Genomic DNA, 20,838 nt, shown 5'->3' with positions numbered 1-20,838 from the left:
ATTTGGAACCATTTGCAGAAGATGGAATTCCAAAAAAAGCTGGATGTTTTGATGCCACACGTGTTGACGCAAAAGAATCTCTTGGACCGAATCAACGCTTGCGATTCTCTGCTAAAACGGAACGAACTTGACTCATTTTTGAAGCGGATGGTGACTGGCGATGAAAAGTGGATCACGTACAACAACGCCAGCCGAAAAGATCGTGGTCTAGAAGCGGTGAGCCGGCCCAAACCATCGCCAAGCCCGGATTGACCACCAGGAAGGTTTTGCTGTGTGTTTGGTGGGATTGGAAGGGAATTATCCACTATGAGCTGCTCAACTATGGCCAGACCCTTAATTCGGTCTTCTACTGTGAGCAACTTGACCGTTTGAAGCAGGCGATTGACCAGAAGCGGCCAGAATTGGTCAATAGGAATGGTGTTGTGTTCCACCAGGACAACGCTCGTCCTCACACATCTTTGATGACCCGCCAGAAGCTACGGGAGCTCGGGATAACTCTAAGTACGTTAAATAAAGCGTCAAATTTCGATCACAAATACGACATTTCTTTTTCCCCAACCCAATATTTACAGAAACGTTCATATGCTATATAAGAAGAAAACAATTGTACAAATTAAAATAAAAATATTTTAACAAATTGTATTAATGTATGCAGCTTAATATAGCTTCAGAAAGTCAACAAAAAATACACACTCCCTATTCAGTATAATCTCTGATGGGTAAACCTTTGCCATAATCTAGTGTAAGCAAACAGTATTAGCAAGCAACTTCATTAGTGTCGTACCGGCGTGATATCTGCATACACGTGCGTATGTATATGTAGAGTACCAAACCTAGGCATAATGCCACCCACTATCACAACTTAGCTGTGAGATTGACTATTCACAAATTCACAATCATCTGAAAGTCCAAGGTTTGCATCATTTTTGATCACCTTTGGCTATTTTTGCTCCTCTTTGGCTTTGCGTGCTCCTCTTTAGCTTTGTGCAGTACTTTGCACTTTAATATGCATACGAGCGAGAATTGCCAGCATACGACTATGCAGATATGTCACAAATTTATGGAGATTGGTCCATATATGTACCATATATGCATGTGTGTGCTCCTCTAAAAGCGAGTTTGACTGATGCTGTGTTCTTCGCTTTCCCTAGTAAACGTAACACTATTAAATGCTGAGATGTGGCCTCGAAATGGATACATGCATATAAGTATGCACCTCCATTAGGTATTTTTAACGCAACATACAAGTACATATGTCTAACATACATACAAACGTCTATAGAAGTGTGCGTCCGTTTAATAATTTTTATGTAATTGTGACACTTGTGATGGTTTTAATTATGTTTATGCAGCTATAAGCATTAAAAAATCTTTTTTATCTATTATTTCCAGAGGCGCATATACCTGGGCGTATACGTAACACTGAGTTGTAATACACTGCATGAGTAAGTTATGTTTTTTGTTGTTTACGTAAGTATGATGACTCGCAAAACGTCTTAACTTAGTACACGGTCATTGGCTTTGAAAAAATTAGCTTAAAAAATTTTAGGATTTTTGTAGCTGGATGAAATTTGCTGAATTTGTGAGAGCGAAAATTTGCAAATTTGTATGATATGGATTTTATCACAAACAAATTTATTTATAACACAATAATGGTGAGTTTTAATTTTATCAAATATGCATTCATTGACGTTAACTTCATTTTAATCAAAATAATCAAAATATCTTGAAAGTGTAGTCAATTTGCTTTGCTTCGTGGGTATGATGTTGTAAGCCTATTTTGTTTTTGTTTGTTTTTGAAATCTAAATTAAAAGCTCTTATAAAACTATAGAAATATGTAAATGATTTTATAATCAAATTTATAATTCACATAGTATTATCTAGAAGCTCTACAGCAAATTTCTTTTCTTTGTTCACTCCACTCGGGAGCATAGGGCCTCGGCAAAACTCAGTCTTGCGTTGGTTTCGTTAATCTATTTTTGTTTTCCGGCATGGTAGGTGATTAGCCTGCCACTACCAGCTATACAGGAAAAATTGAGGTTGTGAGCTATTTGAACCATTCAATAAAGTTCTCGTTTCTGGCCATGCCCAAGTGCGTGGTAATCTGAAAATTTTTCGCAGTATGCACCTCTGTGAATGGCCCCATCCACAAAATGATACCAACGCAGCGAAAATTTTCTAAGTTTTGGCTATTTATTGATTTTTTATTTTTATTTATAAGAATACAGAAACCATCTATTGGGCGGTTGAATTAGTTTTAAAGGTTTTTTTCGAAGATTTGGGGCTTTATTGTGAAAAAACGGTACAAAATATTTTATTTGAAGTATTGGCCATCGCTAGCTACAACTTTCGCCCATCTTTCGGGTAATTTCTGGATGCCGTTTCTCCAAAATTCTGGCCGCTGCTTGGCTATCCATGACTTAACCCATATTTTGGTAGCCTCGTACGAGGAGAACCGCTGGTCCGCCAAATCGAGACTCATATGCCGGAACAAATGATAATCGGAGGGAGCTATGTCTGGACTATACGGCGGGTGGGGTAACACTTCCCAGCCAAGCGTTCCAAGGTATTTTTTGACAGGTTGAGCAACATGCGGCCGAGCGTTGTCATGTTGCAAAATAACCTTGTCGTACCTTTTTACCGTTTCCGGCCGTTTTTCTTTCAATGCCCGGCTTAAACGCATCAATTGCAGTCGGTAACAATCCCCCGTGATTGTTTCGCCCGGTTGGAGCAGCTCAAAATATACGACGCCGACCTGATCCCACCAAATGCAGAGCATGATTTTCTAGCCGTGAATATTCTGCTTGGCCGTCGACGTTGATGCGTGGCCGGGCAAACCCCATGATTTTTTGCGTTTTGGATTATCGTAGTGGATCCATTTTTCGTCGCCAGTCACAACCCGATGCAAAAAACCCTTCCGATTTTGTCGCTCGATCAGCAATTCGCACGTAAAAAATCGCCGTTCGACGTCGCGCAGCTTCAACTCGTACGGGACCCAATGTCCTTGCTTTTGGATCATTCCCATCGCTTTTAGACGCTTGCAAACGGTTGATTTATCAACGCCCAATGATTCAGCAAGCTCTTCTTGGGTTTGGCACGAGTCCTCGTTTACCAATTCCCCCAATTCCGCGTCCTCGAACTTTTTGGGCTGGCCAAGACGCTCCTTGTCTTCGGTGTGAAAATCACCACTTTTGAATCGTCGAAACCAGTACTCACATTTTGAAATCGACGGAGTATGGTCTGGGTAGGCCTCCTGCAGCAATTCACGGGCTTGGGCTGTATTTTTTTTTCAAATTGAAGCAGAAAAGCAAAGCTTCCCGCAAATTGCGTTTCGACGGCACGAAAGTTGACATACTCGGAGCACGAAAACACTGCGTTGTTTATACTTCAGCGAAATGACAGATTCTGATAAACAAAGCCTAGGGATGAGGCTTTGTCATGAATATATATTCAGTATTGCCAACGCGATAAAGTGATAAATAGCGCCATCTGTGTGTCACCTTTAAAACTAATTCAACCTCCCAATAATTTAAAATTTCGTACTTTGTACAATACATAAAAAATTGAATTGAGCGAATTATTAAAAAAAAATGCTTATATAATCCAATTTGTAATATTGTACAAGTTTAAGTTTGATAGAAATTCGAATTGGCTTTAATAATTTGTTTGTTGACGGTGTTACAAATTTTCTTCCATATAAAGAAAATGTCTACATTCTTCCATATAAAGAAAATGTCTACATTCTTTATATGGAGAAAATGCACAAGACTAAATTGTCTAAAATCATTGCTATTTTTAAGCCACTTCGAACTAGTACTTTATGGAAAATTTCAAAAACGAATCAACGAAACTGCAAATGCAAAAGAATGGTGGAGTTTGGCGAAGGATATAAGAGGAAAGTCATTAAAAGGTTGGTACTAATATTGCTGCGAACAATTTTATACACCATTTTCAAAGCCAACCAACCGCAATTAATAAAAGACATTTATTATACAGCTGCGCTATGTAAAGATGAATATCTCGACAAAGATATAACTTTTATGGAAGTACAAAAAACCATTGAAAATGCTAAAATAAATAAAGCGCCGGGAGAAGATAGAATACCTTTTGAACTGCTAAAGTTTCCTTCTGCAGAATTTCTGTTGGAGCCAACAAAGGTATAGACATAATTTTTGAGACCGGAAGAATTGATGAGCCTTTTGAAAAAACCACAATTTTTAACCCTAGTTCTTATACCCAACTTTTACTACGACTTCTTATACCCGGGTACAGGTGTGGCCAGTTTTACCCGTTTTTTCTGATTTTTTCTGAGAAACGAGTTATTTTTTTTAATGCAATGTTGTAGCTGACTGTCTTACGAACATTTTAAGTAGTTGTAAAGATATATTTGTAGTCTGCTTCTGAGAATTGAGCGCATTCTAAGTTATGTCTAAGAAGTCAATAATTTCTATTGTTGTTAGAATTTTTAGAATGCAACCTTTTTCGCGCACTCTTAATTATTTAGAAGAAGACATTATATTGGACCCTTGCTAGAATTTGCTGGCAAACAACATTTGATATAATATATAATCACTCCAAAGTAGCTACTGGCCACACCTGTACTTGGGTATAAGTCCTAGGGTTAAAGATGTAAATGCACCCAGTAACTATCGGGAAATCTCTTTTCTGAAATCTATCGCAAAGGTGTTAAAAGGATTGATTAACGCAAGACTTGAAAATTGGGTAGAAAGAAGAAATACGTGTTCACAGAAATCCAAGCCGATATTCGAAAAAACTATTCAACTGTAGATAACATTTATAATCTGGAATCTATAGTATCTACATCTAAATTTTCATGAAAATCACAAAGTTTACGCATATTTTGTTGATTTCAAGGCGGCGTTCGACAGGGAGCAGAGGAGACCGTTTAAGAAATTAAATTGGTGGCCGAGTTTAAATATCTTGGTGTAATTTTCCCACCCAAAATGGCATTCGGCAAGCACTTAGAAGCCAGAAATACTTCAGCAAAAGCTAGTATTAATTGCACATGGAATAATTTTTTAGCGAAGCTATTGATTTCATTAAAATCAAAGTGAAAGCTGTTCCAAGCGATATGCAGAGTGATATAAACTTACGTTGCACAAGTTTCATCTTATTCGATGAAGTAAATAAACTGGCGGCCGCCGTAGCCGAATGGATTGGTGCGTGATTACCATTCGGAATTCACAGAGAGGTTGTTGATTCGAATCTCGGTGAAAGCAAAATTAATCAAAAACATTTTTCTAATAGCGGTCGCCCCTCGGCAGGCAATGGCAAACCTCTGAGCGTATTTCGGAGGAGGAGGACCTCGGCCACACACCTAACAGAAGTGTACGCGCCAATTATTTATTTTTTTTTTTAAATAAACTTCAGCGTTATTTCATTAAAGTAATCCTCAAACTACCCGTCTTCACTCCCACATAAACTTACACAAGGTATCTTAAATAAAAATGTGTGTTTGGCTTAAGCATCAGAACGACATGAGAATTGGATTCAGTCTGAAGTTTCAAGAAAACATAACCACCATAGACTGGCAAAATCGCTTTGCGAAACTTCTTACCAAAATGAAAATATAAGATCTCAACATGGCAAGGCAAAAACCACAGTCAGGCGCGACGCGAATTTCTAAACATTTAGACTACTCAAAAGGGGAATCATATATTAAAAAAGACATATTTGTGGAACAATAACAAGACGCTTGCCACAAATAGGAGAAGGAGCTCGGTAAAACAACTAACAGAAGTGTACGCGCGAATAATTTATTTTTTACTTTTTAAGGGCAGAAAAATATATTAGAGAGTGTAGAATATCTTTTATTATTTATACGTTTTATTTAAAAGTTATACTCCATATTCAAGCTTTCAAAGCAGAAGTGGTGAACGTACATACATGAAAGCTCACTCTGCACTCGTTTAGGCCATATTAAATGCTTTTCACCACACTCACTACAGTTCATATGCACCTAATTGCTGTAGATAATACAACTTTTTTACTGCAGAGCTTAAAGCCCTCTTTTTATTTTTATTATTTAAGTTGAACACCTTATACAGCTTTTTTACACCAAAGGCTCTAGGGCATATATCTGAAAGTTTCTAGAAGTGAAAGAAGTATAATTTCAAAATACAAGAGACTTATTTTTAGTACTGAGAACAGTTTGCGGTAATGAAAGGCACAGGTAGTAACAATTGAGCCTACTGTAGTTTCGAAGAATAAGTTCCGATTGTTGTTAGTTTCTAATATTGTTCAGGACGATATTTTTAAGAGAATCAGAAATTTGATGTAATTAATGTACTTACTTTACTTTACTACTGGAAGTTCATTGTCTTCCAATAATCATTAAATATGATTTCGAGCTAGCATATGATTGCTTCTGGTTCTCCTGAGAACTTCAATCTATTAGCCCAATTTTTAACGACATTTTCGAGTATATTTGATATTACAATCTAGATCTTACAGTGCCGGACACGAAGTGTAACTATTTAAAAATGCCATACATTTAGTTGGAAAATTACTTTTATTCGATTCAAAGTAAAAAATTTGCGAAAATAATACAAAATTAAGAATCAGTTTACTTTTGCTCGATACGACCCCCTTTTGCCTTGACTATGGCCTTGAGAATATCCAGAAACGAATCGCAAGCTGCCCGATGTGACTTGCTGGTATTTTGGCCCACTCGCGGAAAATGGCTTTCTTCAGCATCTCGAGACTGGTGAAACCTTTAGTTCGAACCTTGTTCTGCTAAATGGCTCAAAGAGAATAATCCATCGGATTCGCGACTAGTGAATTTCAGAGTCATTGAGTGGACGTTATGAAGTTCGGAACGTTGGTTTTTAGCCATTCTTGGTTCACTCGAGATTTGTGAGACGGTACCGAGTCTTGTTGAAACGCCCATGGCCTGTCACGGAAATGTTTGTCTACCCACGGCTTCAAAGCAACCTCCAAAATACTTTCCCGATAATATCACGCACTCACCTTGACGCCAGGCTCGATGAAAACGATTGCAGAGCGCCCATCTGCGGTTACAGTTGCCCAAACCATTACCTGGGGCGAGTGCTACCTCCTTGTGACCAATCGATGACTCAAATTCTCGTATGAACGGTTGGTCTAATGATCTCTATCTTTCGGGAGTTTACGAATTGCTCTATTTGAAACATTTTATCGTCAGAAAACACAGTGTCCGGAAGACGGAAAGTGACCGCTTTCGGCCAAGCGAAGCAACTCCTTTCCACTCTCAAGTCTGACTTGTTGCCGCTTTGGTGTGCGGTCATTCGACTTTTGGATCTTGTAAGGCACTCTTCAGTAAACGGCGGACTCTACGGTAAGATATTTTCAGTTCCTACGCCATTTGACTTGCACTTCGTCGTGGAATTCGCTCAAGTCGCTTCTTCACTTTTTCAACCATTTCACGTGACGTTGCAATCGTTTAATGACCACCTCCATGACGTTTCGCGATGATACCAGTATCATTGTATCGCTGGTTGTGATTTTCCAGCCAAATATAACACAATCATACGATTACGTTTGAAATCCATTACTGATGCTCTTTTTTTATTTTGCTAATATAATTAACAGACAGCTGCGTGAGCGGTCTGAAGTTGGTTACACTTCGAGTGCCGAACCCTGTATATATTTGACAACTCTACTGATATTGACTGCCAGGTCATCAATTCTTGCCGTTTTCTTAGCACACACTAATGAGTTAAGATATCCCCACAGAACATAATCCATTGGTGTTAAATTTAGTAATACGCTAGCTTTAAATCTCCTTTTTCAGAAATTAAAGGTTTGACAAGCTGGATGGATTGCAGCTCCATCTATTTCAAATCATACTTTGTCTGCATCCATATTATAGCATTTTGATCATGGTATGATAACTTATTCTATTGACCACAGCATTAACTCATGCATAATTTTTGGGGAAATAAGATCCAACATACTGCCTCTTGTTCGGGATCTGCCTTACTCCAAAGCAGCAATTTTATCTATGTATTATTGGGTATGCGAATAAGATACTATTTTTGTGTTTGCTTCAGTAATATAATGGCAATTTGAAAGTGTATATGTGAGGTCCCGATCGTAGTAGCTGACATTCGTTTGAAATGTAAAGATCCTTTTTTATGCGTCGTCAAAAATGCCTACGTTCGTGCCGAAAAAACAGCATTTGCGGGAAGTCATGCTTCCCTTTACCTCTCAAAGAAAAGTGCAACTGAAAAGGGTCGTATACTAATCAATATTTACGGTAATCAGGCCCCATCAAACACAACTTGTAAAAAGTGTTTTCGACGCTTTCAAAGTGGCATTTCCGACGTAAATGATAAAGATCGCCAAGGGACAGTGAAAAAATTTGAAGATACTCAACGACAACAATTATTGGATGAAGACGCATGTCGAACTCTTGATGATATGTCTAAAGAGTTGGATGTTGAATGGTTCAGAAAGCAGGTAACTGGGTGAAGGAGAACGATATCGAGAGGCCTTTGGTGATGTGTGAGATGCTTCTTGAACGGCAGAAAAGAAAAGGTTTTCTGCATCGCTTCGTGGCCTTTGGTGACGTGTGAGATGCTTCTTGAACGGCAGAAAACAAAAGGTTTTCTCCTTCGCATAGTTACTGGCGATGAAAAATGGATCTATTATGATAACTCTAAGCGTCGAAGATGTTGGAGGCAGTCAGGTGAACCAAGTCCATCGAAAGCGAAAAAAAATATGCATCCTTCAAAGGTTATTTTGCTCATCTGGTGGGATCAGAAGGGTGTCATCTATGATGAACTCCATCTGGAACCATCACTGGCGCCCAACGATCGTTATCTACTGCAGCTAATGCGTTAAATTCGAGCTCTCAAAGAAACGTGGAAGGAATGGGACGGTAGACATGACAAACTGATTTTGCTGTATAATAACGCCAGGCAACACGATGCTAAATAGGTAAAGAAATATTTAGAGGGACTGAATTGGGAAATCTCAGACATTGCACCTTCGGATTACCATCTGTTCCAATCAATGCAATTGACCCTTATTGGAGAGTGGTTCACTTCCTAGGAGAGCATCGCAAACTGGCTCAATAAAAGGATGAAGTCAAAATACCTCGTATTTTTCGTCTGAGGAATCTGTATGCTGCCTGAAAGATGGAGTAAAGTTGTAGCTTCCAATGGCACATACTTCACGTAATATCATATATTATTTAATTGTTTAAATAATTCGTAACCATGCCCAATAAATAAACCATTTAGCCAAAAATTAGCTTCATCATTCAAACAGACCTTTGAAAATAAAAATCTATAGTTACTTATAACATTTCCAGATTAAAATTATTAAATGTACGACAAATTAAATGATCTTGAGGCTTTCTTTCCTCCACCAGCTCGATCTGATAGGGATGTAGGACACGATATTTGTAAACATTTTTTCTATTTTGTGGATAGACATAATTCAAGTTATTGCGAATGACGTCATTGCCCGCCGCGAAGCGCCCGCTATTAGAAAGAACTCTTTCTTCTTTTTGGTGTTTTATGGAGACTCTAACCTATGTATTCTCAGTGATAGTCATGCGCTTCCACACCAAATTTTTTGGCAAACAACGTCCAGTGAAAAATCTTAAATTAATAGTTTTACCAAGTAACCATTTTAAACTGTCACGACATAACTAAAGTTCTTGTGATGATTTTACGCAAATGACGTAAAACGCAAACTTTTTTATTAAATGCCGTAAAATACAAAATTTTTCGAAATTGAAAAATCCGGCTCGACTGACTACAACAACAACTTTAACATAAAGCTTTATTTTACAAGAATTTGCTTACTTTTTACAGATCTATCAACATTCTAAGGAGAAATGATGCAGACCCTGAAGCAACTTTTTTTCCATTGTACTTTAGGTCACGTGATTTTTTATATACTATATTTATGTTTTTAATTTTTTTTAATGAAAATAACAAAAATCTAGCTCGACATACTATAGAGAAAATACTTTTAAATATTTAAAAAAAACCGCATCAAAAAATATTAAAAACTGTATGAGCTACCATGCAGACCGTGCCGGAAAAAGTAGTTTCGTGAAAAACGAGTTTAACGTTTGAGGTAAAAGAGCGCGCGGACCGCTCTCTGCCTAGTTAAGGGGCTGTAGAAGTTATAATATTGAACATTTCGCAGTATATTCTTAAAATATTATACTTTCGAAATATCTAAAACATTGATTTTTTTTTTTATTCTGGACGTATGTAACCCCTTAAGAGGAGTATGTCCCTGCATTTAATCCTAACTGTACACCACTAACTTATCTTTATTTATCACAACTTATCTTGGTTGGTGCATTCTATGGACGTGCGGTTCTTACGAACTTTTTTCAATATAGAGAAACTCCGTCCCGACATTTTATTCAATATTGTTTAAGAAACTAAATTTTTCGTTAGCATGAGAACAGAAGCATATTGCGACCCAAGAGACCTTAGCATCCTTGTTTAGGCTCTCTAATGAAGGCGTAGCAAATATTAAGAGAATTACCTATACATTTCCTAAGGCAAATAAATCTCCCCCTACGAGGAAGTTTATGAAAGTTGTAAGATATGCTGAATCCATGGGGGTAGGTCTAATTGTGGGATGTGACGCAAGTCACAGAACACACTCTGGGGTAGCACAAAATGTAACTTCAGAGGGCATAACTCATGGACTTCATTCCGTCATCTCGCTGTATTATACAGAACTTTGGCACCAGCCCGAAGTTTGTGACCAGCAGAAGACAGGAAGTGATTGGTATAACATTATCTAACGATAAAGTATCAGATCATATCACTGGTAGGATAGTACTCGATAAAGATTCCCTGTCGGACCATCGTTATATAGAGTTCAGGCTTGCGGCCGAGACAATCTCGACCCAGCAGTCCGGAATCCTTGAAAAGCGGATTGGACACGATATGAGGATCTCACTAAAGAGGAAATCCTTGATGTTCCCGGAACGTAGGAGAAGAGAGGGTGAGACAGCCCCTTGGTGGTACACCGAACTCTCGAAACTCTGGAGAACTTCCAGGAAACTTCTTAACAGAGCTCTTGAAACTCAGTTGGAAGAAGAGGAAGGAATATAAAAAGAAAATTAGATCATCTATAGAACTTTCTGCAGTGAACTGGAGGAACAGAAGAGTTCAGCGAGGTGATGCAAAGCCCTCTAAAGAGACCCGATGGCTAGGAAGTGTACGAGGTTCTCTTTTCAACACAGGCTCCAGGAATGTTGTTGGTCAAAGCTCTATCGATCAATCTGATCATGTCAATAGAATTACCAGCAGACCTGATTGGTTTATTGCATCCACGATAGTTAACAAGGAAACGATAAGGTTCGCCTTCTCGTCATTCGAAACCTTTAAGTCCGCAGGACCCGATGCCATTTACTCAATCATGCTCAAGCGGGGCGGAGGTCAACTAATAAAGGCTTTGAAAAGGAACTTTACGGCATGTCTTGCGCACGCTAATGTTCCACAGTTGTGGTGTTTGGTGAAAGTTGTATTTGTCTCAAAGCCAGGCAAGAATAGCTACGCTTTACCTAACAGTTTCAGACCAATAAGCCTGACATCGTTTATGCTTAAGAGTCTGCAACGTATGGTGGAGAAACACATTAGGACGAGGGTTCTAAGTCTGAGTTGAACTCGTGCAGAGTATCCAAGTGCTTTGTGAAAGAACCAAACAGTGTTGGGTGTAATCACAGGGCACAACGTCTGTGGTCAGCATATAGTATGGCTACCATGGGGGTCGTGGACAGCCCGATATGCCTATCCTGTCTTGAGAATGACGATACTGCAGAGCATTTCTCTGTAGCTGTCCTGCATTTTCCAGAATCAAACATAGGATATTGGGTTGCGATATACTGAGTATGGATAAAGTTCATACTCTTCCTCTTCCGGACCTCTTAAAATTCATCAATAAATCCAACAGATTTGTGGAACAGTGACCTCAAACTAATTTATCCGTTTTACCATCCACTTTTTGTCTTTCCTATCTCTATTCTTTCTACTGAAATCTATCCGGGTGTAGTACAATGGTCTACTGACTGAGTGCTGCAGTTTGGTCGTCAATATGTCTCAGAAGACAAACCTCTGCATATGCCTACTTACTGACTATCGATTATGACCGATAAAGTAGGCTGTAAGCAAATTTAAGTGGGTCATAATACAATAAAAAACTCATACCACGTGTTGATGAGTGGTTAATGGGAAAACATGGAGACACCGACTATCACGTTTCACAGTTGCTCAGCGGACATGGCTATTTTCCGGAATACCTGCACCGTTTTAAGCTGGCAGACAGCCCTTTCTGTCCAAACTGCCCGAATACAGACGAAAACGCAGAACACGTCATGTTTTATTGCGACCGCTTTAGAGAGGAACGAGCTATACTGGAGCAAGCCCTGGGTCATCAACCGCCCTCCAGCACCCTCATTCGAGATATGTGCGCAACCAGCGGTAAGTGGGAGGCAACGCAAATGTTTGCAGGTAAGATTATGATGCGACTTCGCCATATTGATTGGGAACGCAAAGCGTTTCAGCAACAGAGAAGGCGGACAGTCTCTGACGAACCGACAACAAGCACAGACGTTTGAATGAAACACTCAATACAGTATCATACAGAAGACAAGACGGTAGTGAATTAAGATAACACTACTGCAAGCTTTCCGATGCCTCCTTTATTTTGGACCACCTATAAACATAGTGGGAGTAATTAAGACTATCGACGGTGTATAGCTTCATACGCCTACAGGAGAGGAACCTGGACGCGGGTACCTGTTGTGTCTTCGGACATAAACGCGGCTCTACCCAGAAGTTATACTTTTGTGGTCCCAGGATAGAACTAGCTGAGGTGGAGGATTACTATAGTATTATATTAAAGTAATAGTAAAAAAAGTGGGTCATATTCTTCTACTGTAGTGTTATACAAGAAATCATTTCACTTACTCCACTTACAACTCATTGTCATCATTTACTTTATGTTGTGTCAACTACCTCCTTCTCCTCCTCTCTAGCCATGATTCCCACTCACCTTAAGCTAACCAATATATCACTGTATACAGTCTACATACTTACCTTATTATTAGAAAATAAAAAAGTAACTCAAATAACCAAAAACAGAACCTAACCTCACTTTTTCATATTCTACATTTAAACATTTTTAAAATCATGCCTTCCAAAAAAACAGATATTGTGGCACGCAAAAGCCTTGAAAGGCACGATTATTATGTTACTTGAATAAAGGCAACAAAGGCAAACATACCCACACACACACACATGAAGAACAATAACACAACGTCGTTAATGGTGACAGGTGATGCCTGTGATAGTGTTTAAGCTGAATAGTGACGTTGCTGGGAGTGATATTCGCATTACTGTTTTTGTTGTAGTCACTGGTGGTTTCACTGTATCAGGCGTTACATGCACGTATAATAAAACCAGCCAGTGGCACATCACACACCGAAGCTCAACAAGAATAGTGGTGTAAAAAACAATGCAAAGAAAGCAAGAAAATAGGCCGCAACCGACAGGCAAGCACTAAAGGATTTTCTGCTTACTGCCAGCTGACAACTTTTCGAGTATTTGCCTTCCCACTAGAACACAAATATGTGGGTATTAGGGATGCCTATTTAATTTTTTCAAGTCTCGAAAATCTCGGAAAATCTGTTGGTAAATAGTCTCGATTTTTCGGGATTTGCAACTAGTTGCAAATCATATAAAATGTAAACAGAAACATTCGCTTTTATAGCAAAAAAGCAATAGTGGAATACATTTTTCGATTTTAAAAATCAGTAATTGTGGTTTTGCTCCGCACAAACCTAAGTAAGAAGACGGTGGAGAAGTATTTAAAGTTTGCTTCACATCCAGATCTTTTCGGCATACCTTATGTTGGTTTATTACGTTAAAGTGTTAATAAATGCGTTTAAATTTAACTATTGACTTTTTTGTGACTAATTACAATAATTAATTTTCTCTTTCAACAAAAAATAATATTTAAAAGTCATTTATTTATTATTTATTATATGGAAGCATGGCTCCTCAAACACATGCAAATAGGCGCCACGGCCTTAGTGGTCCAAAAAGTAGTTAAATACTTAGGTATTCAACTTGACGGCTTACTTTCTGGGTTCATATGCGGCATGGCGCTACCAAAGCAGCAAAGTTCACGGGTATTCTAAGTAGATTAATAGCAAACTTCGGTGGGCCAACACAGAACAAAAGAAAGCTAATTATGGCGGCCACAAGCTCAATTCTCCTGCACGGCAGCAAACCATGGGGAATTGTGCTAAACTGCAAAGTCAAGTGCAAAGTCAAGTGCAAAGCACTGGGGGCTGTGCAATGAACAGCGGCACTCAGTGTTGCCTCAGCCTACCGCACTATCTCAGGAGCAGCAATTTTCGTGATCAGCGGTCAGATACCCTTCTGGGAACTAATGGATGCTTGGAACTCCAAGAAGAAACACGTCATCACTAGCTTCTCAGAACGGAGATGCCAAATCATGCTGCGCTGGCAAAGCCGATGAGACACTGAGTGGCAGATGGACGGCGAATCTTATTCCATCAAATGACAAATAGGTCCAAAGGAACTTCGGGGAAGTGAGCTACTTCTTAACTCAATTCCTCTCGGGCCACGAAAACTGCTGGAGATACCTATACCGCATGAACAAGGTTACCGCTTCCAAGTGCATATACCACGAAGCGCCGAGCGAAGACACTGAACAAACATTTTTAGTTGTAACCGAAAGAAATGTTCTGAGGGAGCAGATTGGCGACATTGCACCGAGCAACATTATCAGCAAAATGCTCCAACGCGAGAACAGCTGGAACGAGCTAAAGAAATACATCAAGAACGTACTACGGAAAAAAAGATGGACCTCGACACAGTGCAACAAAGCGTAGCCGTACAGATAGAGACACAAGAAGAGAAGCCTATAGCACGAAAGCTGGCTACAAATATGGTGCACCCAGACGTGGGCGAGTAGAACTGGTATTTAATGGATGACGTTCAGGGCCCTCCCGAAGTAATATAGAAAGCAGTTCCGGAAATCTGTCTCCTAGAAGAATCGTTTTAGTGGCCACACCACACGATACAGTAGAAGACGTTCGCTGTAAGTGCGAAGGCATATTGATATGAATTTTTCTAGTCAAATTGTTCCAAAATAATGAGTATCTAAATCCCGGGACTAATCCCGGTGTCCCGAAAATTTCGCGATAAAAAAATTAAACAACTTGACATCCGTAACGTGTGTACGTATTGTGTATAAGGACAAAAAGGCAAAAGGACGCGCTTATTGTTTAACAGAAAATAAAAAAACAACTTTCGTTTATCCTTTTTTATGCCTTTGCGCGCTCGAATTTCATCAAATATAAAGTGCTTAGCATCAAATTAATTGTTGTAAATTTATTCAATATGGGTTTTGTTTTTAACTAAATTCCGCTTTGTTACTTTTTTTTTTTTTTTTTGAACATTCTTCCAGCAGGCGTTAATGCTTTCCCACAAAGTTATTTAATTGCTTTTGGCATAAATGAGTTGAAAACTTTTGAGGCCCACCAGCGAAGTGTTAAATGAGATACGTATATTTATTATTTGTATTATACTTCTCTGCTGTTTTGTTTTTCTTCTTTTGATTTATTTATTTGATAAAGTTGGAGAAAAAGCACACCAAATAAGCGGTTACTTAATGGGTAAGGAAGTTTTTGTGAGGCGTGATTTTGACCATTACTTCATAATTCATTCAACGGTTGTAAAGGGGTTCGATAAGCTGGGCATTTGCAGTGCTCTAACCTACTTACTTGCCTTGAATTTGCCCATACTGGTGATAACAAATTCGGAATTTTTACGGATGGCTCCAGGACCGAGCATGGCTCCGGCTCTGGGGTGTACGTGGAATCCAGCGGGACAAAACTGCACTTTGCTCTTGGAATGCATGCATCTGTGTTTCAAGCGGAGGTGTATGCAGTTCAAGAAGCGATGAACTTTGTTGTGGACTTTGTTTGGCCCAGAGCCCGCTTTGCCACTCCCCTCTGCGGCCATCACGGCCACGGTTAGCAAATGGGTAACTACTACCCACAAGCGAGCTTGGCAGGCTGAGAGAGGCTGCAGATGGACAAAACTGATGTTACCTGTCATGTCCGATCGACTGTCGCAAACCCTTCTGTCATTAAGCAGAGGGGAGTGCAGACGGCTGGTTGGACTGATGACGGGCCACTTTCTGTGGGCGAAGCACATGGAAAGGTTGGGCATCTCAGACAGTGTACTCTGCCCAGCTTGTGAAGAGGAGGATGAGACGGCGGACCACTTCCTGTGTGTCTGCCCCGCCTTCGCCCGAATCAGGTTTGAGGTCTTTGGCACTGATGTGTTAAGAAGCGACCATCTTGGCTCCTTGGCACCACAAGATCTTCTCAGATTTCTTCGGAGATCGGGTAGATTTAAAGAAAATTAAAAGGGAATCCAAGTGTAGTACAATGGACTCAATTAATGTCTGAGTGCTGCACTTGCTAGTTGTCCCGACAAAAAAAAAAAAAAAAAAAAAAAAAAAAAGATAACAAATTCAAAGCTAAACAATTTCAAAAAGATACAGACTTCAAAGAAAAATGAAAGCTTCTGTTCTGTGGACTAACGCAATGGACAATTTTCTCAAATAAAGTGACAGCAGGACCATTCTTGGGGTGTATAATCAATAGAGATTCAGCCAACTCATAACCCCCCCACAGGACAAGCTGAGAATACTCATGGGCATTCTACAATAATAGATCGTGTAGTCATCTGTATATAGTTGGGATAGGGCCCACTGACTCCTGTCGCTTCTGCGATCTGTCTTCGGAGACTTCAGCACACCTTCTTTTGAATGTGACGCCATGAAAAAGTTTGTCATATCTCGGCCAAATGCGGACGGCAGAAAGGCACTTACACTAAGCGCCATCCAGCTCTGTTTTAGGTTTACTAAGGGAAATAGGTTTGCATGAGGTACTGTGATGACTAGAGAGCACAACAGACCATGAGGTTGAAGGGCAAACTTCATTCTTATTCCTTCACTCATTCAGATTGGGTTAGGTTGTATTATAATGGTTGCCCAGAAAGTAAGCCCACTTGGACGCAGAATTCAAGTTCATCCTTTGTGTTACCATTGCAACGGAAATAGGTGAAGGAACCCGTTAGGACGCTAGGAGAGAGAGGAATGTGTGGGGGAAGAAAGGGGTTGAATAGTCATGCGTTCAATACCATTCTGTTCATGGAAAGGCATCTATTGATTACGACTAATATATTGCAAGAATGACTAAATAAGTTCTGACTTTTCAGCAGCTACCAAGCCAAGCATAGCGTCTGAAATGACTCGTTTCAATAGGAATCAACCTTGTGTCCCCATAAGTTATATTATACTCGTAAGTACTTTAAATAGCGTAACGTTAAAGGGGCAAAACGAAGGTCAAATATTTACCAATGGCTAATCTTCAGTTTGAAAGTAAGTGTCACAGCCGTAACGGTTATATACTCTTGCAGCAAGGCAACTGGCAATAATTGGGGCCTGGCAAAATATTTTCTAAATCTTAGTAGGCAAAGCATGCACTTAATAGCCGCCTTACTTACTGGCCATTGCTTGATAACCCGACCTGAAATTTACTGTTTCCATTAAAACTATGAAACAGAATTTCTATCAAGAACAACGCAATCATTCTAGCCCTGCTCTAACATTTCAATAGTCTACGATGTCAGCTAACTCATGCAACTTCACTTTTCGATCATTCAAAACGATTTTGTGGATTTTTTGATGTTTTCTGGTGTTGCCGTCTCATTGGACGTCCACTGCGTTGTGCATCATCGGTGTCTCTACGACCACGTTTGAAGTCAACAAACCATATTTTTATTTTTGTTTCTAATGGAGCGAAGTCACCATAACACTTTTCAAGCCATGACTTTGCTTGAACGGTATTTTTCCCCATCAAAAATCAGTGTAAGATTAGAACTCGAAAATCTTTTTGATTCATTGTTTTGAAAATAAAAGAGGTTGTCTGTAAAGTCGGTTTACTGACGATAGTTTAACGTGATAACGTCATAAGAAAATACTGATTGAATGGTTGCATTTTTCAAAAGAAAATTTAAATTTTATTTGTTTGATAGATATTTTGTATGGATATAGAGAATGAGGTATCATTAACATAACATAACATAACATAACATAACATTCCGTGTGGAGTTGTCTGTCTGTCTCCCATCGGACGCGTCCCCAGGTGGCGGATCGAGGAAGGCTCGGCATCATGCAGGGTAAGTGGGAAATAAAATACCACTCGCGGACCAAAACAGACAATCACCGCCTTGGAGGTGCGGATAGTTCTACTATCACCAAGCTAGGGTATAAGGGCTAGCAACCTACTTACCCAAAAGCTAAAACCCAGAAGCGTCTGCCTCAGATTGAGCGGCTCCCTGGTCAGCGTCTGTTCTCCATGTAAGGAGCGGCTGTACTAATCGCGTAATGCGAAATAGCTGGGGCTATGAGCCTCTGTTACCTGAGTATGCGGAGTGGAATCTTGCAAAAATGGCTTTCAGAAGGGTTCATGACCTCTTCCGCCTCGTTAAAACCTGGCAGGTCTCACAAAGCGCTCAAAGCGCGTAGTCTTAAATGACCACGTAGGTTGGGTTGAGATTACTCCCCATTAATTCCGGCTTGAAGTCTGGCACTGAACACTGGACCCCATAAGGGCCAGTGTCAACCCTCGCATGGCCTCCCTGTTTACAAAGATAACCATGGGACTTACGGTAACTACGTACACGCGCTGAGATAGCGGCTGTGAGTTGGGGCCCATACAGCATGGACAACAAAAACATAAATAAAAACAAAAACAACGATGAAAACAGCACTGCCAAGATGGCAACAGGAGAAGCTATGGAGGCTTTCAGGAGGAGTTCCGTTATTGCAAGGACCCCTCCACAAGCAGCAGCAACAACAGACAACACAACGGAGAGCAGCCTGCCAACAACGGTTACCCAGCGGCGGACAGATGTATCAACACTGAAGATGAAAGGTCGAGAAGGCACGCCCGGGACGCCGACAACCCATATCATCAAAAAAGTCACTGACGCTCCCAAGCCGCAGCAAAACCCTACTTCCTGCAGCACTGATGCAAAACAAAGCAGGCAATGTGAATTGATCGACATCCTTGGAAAAGAAATTGATGCACTTATTCAATACGTGGAATCACGCCGTAATGTCCACGGTGACATAAGAAGAATGTGCAGTATTATCAAAAGAGCTTACACAGACGTTCTCATCGAAACGGATTCAATGGAACGTTGCATAAGAAAATTGTCTACCTCTAAACAGGTGCAAATTGTTTCGACAGCAGGGAAAAACACTCCTCAGACGGCTAAGAGAACTAGAGCCAAAGAAAGCCCAAGAGCTGCAACCCAGATTGCAACAAAGTCTCCAGTTGCTAAAAAGAGGAAAAGCGACTCTGATTCTTCCCGGCCACAAACTGTAAATCAACCCATGCAGAGGGAAGAGTGGAAAAAGGTAGAGAAGAAAAAGAAATCGCTGAAAAACAGAAAAGGCACCATCAGGCCAATGTCGGACGCCATTATTATCGAGAAAAAGGCGGGCGGTACATCATATGCGGATATGCTGCGAGCAGTAAAGCACAGCGAAGAACTGAAGGACCTTAGCGAAAAAGTTAAGACGATGCGACCTACAAAAAAAGGTGGCCTTCTTTTAGAATTTAAAAGGAGCAAGGATGTTGAGGCCAGTAGTTACCAAATGGCTATTGAAAAAGCGCTGGACGGTGTAGCGTCGGTGAACCTGAAGACGCATACAGTCACAATCCAATGTAAAGGTCTTATCACTGACCTGAACACGGAGGAGGAGCTACTTGAAGCGATTACTCAGCAGGCGCAGGTGAAAAATCTAAAGATGTCGGCGATACGAAGCACACGCACCATTCCAGGAGGTACACAGTCAATGTATTTATCGTTGCGTGCAGATGATGCCAAAAAGGTGCTGGAGCTAGGACATCTCAAAGTAGGATGGGTAAGATGTCGAGTAACAGAAGTTACATCACCGAGACGGTGCTACAGATGCTGGGCATACGATCACGTAGCAACCGCGTGTAAAGAACCCGATCGCACCAAATTGTGCAGACGATGTGGAAAAGAAGGCCACCAAGCAGCAAGCTGCAAAAACGATGAAAAATGTGCGCTGTGTACCGGAGCACATGCAGCTGGCAGCGCAAAGTGCCCGCGCTACCAAGAGGCGGTGCGTCTTAGAAAAACATGAAAGTTCTTCAGCTTAACGCAAACCATTGCCAAGCAGCTCAGGACCTGCTATGGCAGACTGTAGCAGAACAAAGCATTGACATAGTTCTACTTTCTGAACCATTTGAAAACATTGACACTCACAATTGGCTTGCTGATAGTAACATGGGAGCGGCGGTTTGGCTGGTGGGCAATAAAACTCCCCAGTGTAAAATGTCGACAGTCCGCAACGGATTTACATGGATAAAAACGGACGATGTGTTCTATGTCAGTTGCTATGCACCACCACGATGGTCTATACAGGAGTTCGAGCAAATGATGCTAGAGCTGGAACTTGAATTAAGGGGAAAGAGGCCGATCCTGCTTGCAGGAGACTTCAACGCTTGGTCAAGAACTTGGGGCAGTACACATACCAATCAGAGGGGTCGGCTGGTTGAGAACACCGTCGCAGCGCTCGACCTTGTTCTTCTGAACACTCCTGGCGTATATACGTACGACTGCAAAAAGGGAAACTCCATCATTGATCTTGCCTTTGCGGACCGGCTAACTGCGAATACAACCATCTGGACGGTAGATAAGGCCATCCATTCG

At 40.4% G+C, this 20,838-nt stretch overlaps 1 protein-coding gene across 1 annotated transcript; it reads left to right on the top strand.

Moving 5' to 3' along the window:
* Window positions 1–18,868: 18,868 nt before the first annotated feature.
* LOC128861564 (uncharacterized) lies at window positions 18,869–20,269 on the top strand. The gene has a single exon (XM_054099833.1). The coding sequence runs from the start codon at window positions 18,869–18,871 to the stop codon at window positions 20,267–20,269; it is 1,401 nt and encodes a 466-aa protein (XP_053955808.1).
* The last annotated feature ends 569 nt before the right edge of the window (window positions 20,270–20,838 follow it).

The sequence above is a fragment of the Anastrepha ludens genome, chromosome 2 (assembly GCF_028408465.1).
Source record: "Anastrepha ludens isolate Willacy chromosome 2, idAnaLude1.1, whole genome shotgun sequence".
In the NCBI taxonomy this organism is placed as follows: Eukaryota; Metazoa; Arthropoda; class Insecta; order Diptera; family Tephritidae; genus Anastrepha; species Anastrepha ludens.
This window is presented reverse-complemented; position numbering and strand designations above follow the sequence as displayed.